General features: G+C 39.5%; 1 protein-coding gene across 1 annotated transcript; it reads left to right on the top strand.

The window, feature by feature from the left end:
* The first annotated feature begins 4,323 nt into the window (after positions 1 to 4,323).
* On the top strand, positions 4,324 to 5,041 carry LOC109404318 (cuticle protein 7-like). Its single transcript, XM_019677151.3, has 2 exons — positions 4,324 to 4,418; positions 4,497 to 5,041. Exons 1-2 carry the CDS (start codon positions 4,410 to 4,412, stop codon positions 4,902 to 4,904), a joined length of 417 nt encoding a protein of 138 aa, XP_019532696.2. The 5' UTR covers positions 4,324 to 4,409; the 3' UTR covers positions 4,905 to 5,041.
* The last annotated feature ends 959 nt before the right edge of the window (positions 5,042 to 6,000 follow it).

Raw genomic sequence — 6,000 nt, 5'->3', positions numbered from 1 at the left:
GCAAAGTGTGACGACCCATACAAAAATTTCAGAGGTCTCATACAAAAAGTATGACATAGCGGGGTGGGGGGTTGAAAATGGACAATTTTTGCGTGACGTGATTAATGGACGCTCCCAAAGATATGAACTATGCAATTTTTGGTTCTATGACACCCCCACTGATAGGTGATAATGGTGATCACTTTGACCTTCTCACATTGCAAATGGTCTCCTTTCATGTGAAAGGGGCAAACTACCTCTGCATATGATGTCGCTGGGAAATGATGATTCAGTACATTCTCAAATTATCACAGTAGTAGTCTAAACACTCATGAAAAACCCAATACCAACACAAGCTGCTTTGATGTTGTTTTTTTTGTCTGTATTAACAAGATTTTTAGCCCTAGGCTAGTGCATCTCGGAATCCACGCTTAACATCCATCCCGAAAGAGAATTCACATTTTGTGAGCTTGTCGGCAGTGGGATTCGATCCCAGGTCCTCTGCATGATAGTCACGTGCTTTAACCATCACACCAGGTCCGCTCCACTGCTTTGTTACTTTTAACCTGGTGGATCTGGTGGCATCAATAACTTCCCTCAGTGTGGGAGTTGGAGGATCATTTTCGTCCTTTGCTACACTGACATAAGAGGCTGTACAAACTAAACCAAATTTTGATCATCTCAGCTGTTTATTTTTTATTTTTATTTTTTGCGGATGGGGCTTACTCATACTTTTTGGTGTGTAAATAAGTTTAACGTAATCAACATAATCGTACTAATGATGATGGGTTCATTTCCCGGCTGGTCCAGGAACTTTTCGTAATGGAAATTTCCTTGATTAGACATGAAGTATCTTCGTGCATGCCACACGATATACACATGCAAAATGATCATTAGTGTGGGTCATCGGAACCGTTTTCTCAGATCAATGCTTTTTTGGTTCCGTTTCGGGTCCTGAGTATCTGCGCAAAATTTGAGCACGATCAATTGCGTCTACACTTTGCGCATTGCAATTGAAATTTGTATAGGGTTTCGTATGACAAAACATACTTTTTTGCATTTTTGTCATAAGTTGAAAAAGTTGTCTGAAACTTTTTAACCGATACTGTAAAATGATAGCCTGAGATGTTCTGAAAAACTTTGTGGGGGCCTGCAAAGCGATCCGATGCTTGTGAAAATAGTTATAACCAACGAACCGCACACATGTGTTTATGTTTTATCATGTAAAGGAATAACGTTAACCCGTAACGTGGGTAGATCACCTTGGAATGGTGCGTTACGGTGTAAGATCTACCATTTCAAGAGTTGATCTTGCTATTTTCCAGCCTGGTTTATTTAAATGCAGGAACATTGCAGGATCAAAATTTGGTGTACTTTTTTACACTATTTATTTATTTTTTTATTCTATTTATTTTTCACTGCTAATATACCGTTTGTTTCAGAGGGACGGAGGTAAATTTAAACTATATATAAATAACAATTTACAAAAAATATAACAGTGGAGAACGTATCACAATTTAATACTTTTTTCTATTTCAGATTTACAAGCAGGCAATCTGCGATCAAAACGGCGAAGGTCAAGATTACCGTACGATACAGTGACAAGTAGACCACGTTTTCCGCGTTAGTTTATTCGTGCCGAGTTCCATAATTTCGTTTTTTTTTTTCTCGAACATTTACGATAATGTATTTCTGTTCATCACACCTTCAACTTATATTACGCGTTGCGAACATTCGCGGATAATAAATATGTACAACGGTTTTATTATCCGCAATCTTATTAACACGGGAACGCGAAAAAATAATACAAGAACACAGATGAAACTCAAAAGCAACGATTCTAGTTGTTCAGTTGTCCAGTTTTCTCGTAAGGCTACGGTGCGTGTTTCGGTTTTTCAGCATTGGCAGTAACACTAAACGGAATTGCATACAGTTTATTTTCTGACTGAGAAACGAAAGCTTTAAACGTGCGTTATTACGAGTTGATCCGACATAAGCGTGGTTTAAAAAATATTCATACCCGGTATATAATTAAATTTAATACACAAACATACAATAAAATTATTGTATTCTTCCGACAGCCGGCTGGCGGAAGACTAAATCATATCAAGGGTTGCATAAGTCACATCACTTACCAATGTGAATCCAGATCTATGTAACTTTCTATCCCTTCCCTTCCCACCAACAAACGTCCTTCCTGTGACAACCGTGGGGATGCGGAGGTACACACGGTCTCTAGTAGCAACGGATGTCACACCAACATTCCTTTCCTTCCCCGATGACCGTAAGGACGTGGCCGGCGCCGGTACTGACAATATAAAGTTTTGAACCTTCAAAATTGCACATTGAGGATGGAAAGCTACACCCAGGCCCCATCCATTTGGTTCCCTGTGCAATGTTGACTGTTCTGGTCAGTAACGGAGTAGCAACTACGAATTGTACGGTCATCTCATGCTCATGCTCATGCTCATGCTATCATGTAAAGGAATAACAATAGCAACAAAATCATGCTGTTTCGCCAAGCAATGCCAACGCTATAACTTTTTTCATAAGCATCAAATTACTTCACGGTCTTCGAGAAAGTTTTTCAGGACACCCTAGGCTGAGTTTTCACTTCATCGGTTACATGGTTTTAGAAAAATTCGAGCTTGTTATATGAAAAATGCAAAAAAAGTGTGTTTTCCCATGAAAAACCCTATACAAACTTCAAACGCGATGCGCAAAACGTAGACATAACCGATTGTGCCCAAATGGTGCACACTGATTTGTATCCTGAAATGGGATCAAAAAAGCTTTGATCTGATGGGATGCCATTGAAATTTTCATTTTTTTATATAAACGATGACCCACTCTAATGATCATTGGTAAAGGAACCTCTCAGTTACTAACTATGGAAGCCCAAGTAACCAAAAGTTCAGATAAAAGGGTATTTTATAAGCTAAGCAGCTTGTTCGAGGTTGCTCATTAGCCTTCTAAGCAGCTTCATTTTTAAGTAATTTTGGAACTTGAAAGTTCACATAAGCACGCTGGATAGCCTTCTAAGCAGCTTCTGACAGAACTTTGACAAAATTCATGCAAAAACAAAAATGTGTTTTTTTCAGAATCACAACCGCACCCCCTGTTTGGGGGGGTTTGTGATTCATTATCTGGAAATTGCTTCTGATAATTATATTCTCACACATGTCGCTTCTATGTAGATTTGAACTGGATCCTCCTGCGTGATAGCCTGCCGACTTACCACTGCGCTGCTGATGACACTTGACAAAGTCAAGCTAACTTCACTACTGTACAAATGTGCAAAACTAGCTGCCGACAGAAAATCGATTCAAGTTAGACTTTACCTACTGCTCACTCGATCGCAACTGTAGTACTGTGGTAGAGCGTAGGGTTCTCACGCAGCGACTATCGGTTCGAATCCGATGGGCGGCAATTCTTTTTTTTTTTTGATTAATCCTAGTATTCATTGATTGGATAAATTCATATATGTCTTTTTTTTCGTTTATGCTTAAACAGTTATTTTCTGTAAAAGAAATAATTTTAATCTTCATTGAAACACAATGCTACTGAACTAAACTTCTATGAACTTGAAAGTTCCGACAAAGTTCCGAGTAGCATCTTAAGCAGCTTTAAAGTTCCGCGAAGTTCAGATAAAGTTCCGAATGGAACTTTCTGGCTGCTTAAGAGGCTAACAATGAGCCTTGCCGGAACTTGTGACCGAAGTTCCAGCAAGGCTCATCGTTAGCCTCTTAAGCAGCCACAAAGTTCCATTTGGAACTTTATTTGAACTTCGCGGAACTTGGAAGTGCATTTTGTCCAGGGAAGCGGAACTTTTGGTTACTTGGGAGTGTTCATAGTACACTAAGCAGAGAAGCAGGCTTCGTCTCAGTGGGAACCACCACTTTTCCTTATGCACTGAAAGTTTGAACAGTTTGCTTTAGTTTAATACAACCAAAAGTCTGATATTGCCACGATCTTTTTTCGACTAACATCAAAACGCAACACAGGAAAACCCATCTGGTCCGTACAGCTAAGATAAAAGTGAATGGATAAAGTCTTTTCCAAACAAGGATGTTATTGTAACGGTCAGCCACTTCTAGCACTGTATGTTTTTGCACTCTTGCGGATTTCGACTACAAACAGATCCACGTCGGTGCAACCGGCGCTAATAAAAGGTTTCGTTGAAATGGTGCAACAATATTTTGAAGAGGTTATTACAAAGACACATATGTAGACGGTGCAATACTAACATCAAGTATGATGTCAAACTGGCTTGGCTTTGGCGAAATTGAATCAAATGTCGATCAGAATTAGTGCTCACCCAAACCCGCTATAAATATTCACGGATCATCGGTATCCATCATCAGTCACTTCATAGCATCCGATCAACCTCATCAAGAGTAACACACAAAAAACCAAATCGTCGGTCCGAGATGTACAAGGTAATGAAGCAAACCGATTCATAAAAAAAACAGCCGCCAATTAGATCTGATTATTTTTAATTTTACTCTCATTTGCAGTTCATCGTAGTCGTTGCTTGTTTGGCTGCTTTGGCCGCCGCTCTGCCGTACAAGCCCGCCCCTGAGCCACACCACAAACCGAAGGAAGCTCATCACCACCCACAGTATAAGTTCGAGTATGGCGTTAAGGATGGCCACACCGGCGACCACAAGACCCAGTGGGAACACCGCGACGGAGACCACGTGAAGGGACAGTACACTCTGGAAGAAGCCGACGGTGGCCACCGTGTGGTTGAGTATGAATCCGATGCCCACGGAGGAATCCAGATTCAGGTTAAGAAAGTGGGCGGCCATGGTCCGGCTCCGAAGGTTCACGAACCGTTGCCAGTTGTGCCGGTTAAGACGGGAAAGACCACCCACCATCATGGTGGAGAGAGCTACGCCAACCTGAAGAAGCACCGCCATTGAGTCTTGGTACCGAAGTGTGACTGAACTTCCTGGAAGGAATCGTTGATCGTTTCCTGTATGGAAGAATGTTTTTAAAATGTGATAGTTAATTTAAAGCAAAAAATAAAACACTTAAATGAAAATATTTTATATAAAAATTGTATTTTAATTGGTATTCAACGAAATAACTTGGCATAATTTTGTTCATAAATGTTTTAACTAACATTGCATGTAATTCAATTATTTTCTTCTGCCGCTGATCTTTAGAAAAAAAAAATATTCTAAGGTCGAATACTTCCGTCACCTCTACTGCCTTGTGCAGCATAGCTGTGCCATGTTAATAGGAATTCCCCTAGAACATGGGACACGGCAGGCCACTGTTTATCAGGTGCCAGAGGGAATCAATGTTCTTGGTGAGCCAATACACTAGACTGCAAACCAGAAAGAAATTACAGCTGTAACTGTCTCAGTCGAAATAATTCAAAAATTTCATGGTTTTAGAACTTTCACTAGAATTAATGACTTACGGAAAAAAATATATTGCTGCTCTTGCAAGCTTTCAGTCGACCTTGTATCCAGGAAACAACGGATGCTCCACTCAATTTCTCCCTTCCCAGAACTTAATAAAATTGAAATTTCCATCAGGGCGACGTGGAAAATCAGAACAGAAATTCATTGGATGTTTTATGGAATCTCAGTTTTTGTAAGCATTTTTTTTTTTAAAGAAGCAAAGTAATTCACTGTTTGTTCACATTTCCAGAAGTTTTCTCGAAGGAATAACTGAGTTCCAATAATTTATATTTCTTGTTCTACACAGAAAAAAATATGTAATTAAAATTCTGCGAGAAATCATGCACATAAAGGGAATGCTAGGGTTAGTGCACTTTTACATGAGATATAATGTAAAATTACATTATTATTTTTTTTTAATGTGTATTTTAACTGATAGCTAATTCTACACTTAGAGTTACATTACCATCGTGTAAATTTCCGCCAACCATCGCGTAAACCATCATGGACTCCATCCGGTTACGTGACTATTAGCGGAAATTTACACGATTGTAACGTAATTTTACATGATATCTCATGTAAATATGCACGAACTCTAGCATTCCCT

This window comes from Aedes albopictus, chromosome 2 (genome assembly GCF_035046485.1).
Source record: "Aedes albopictus strain Foshan chromosome 2, AalbF5, whole genome shotgun sequence".
Classification (NCBI taxonomy): domain Eukaryota; kingdom Metazoa; phylum Arthropoda; class Insecta; order Diptera; family Culicidae; genus Aedes; species Aedes albopictus.
Note: the sequence above shows the minus strand (reverse complement) of the source record. Positions and strands in the feature narration are given on the sequence as shown.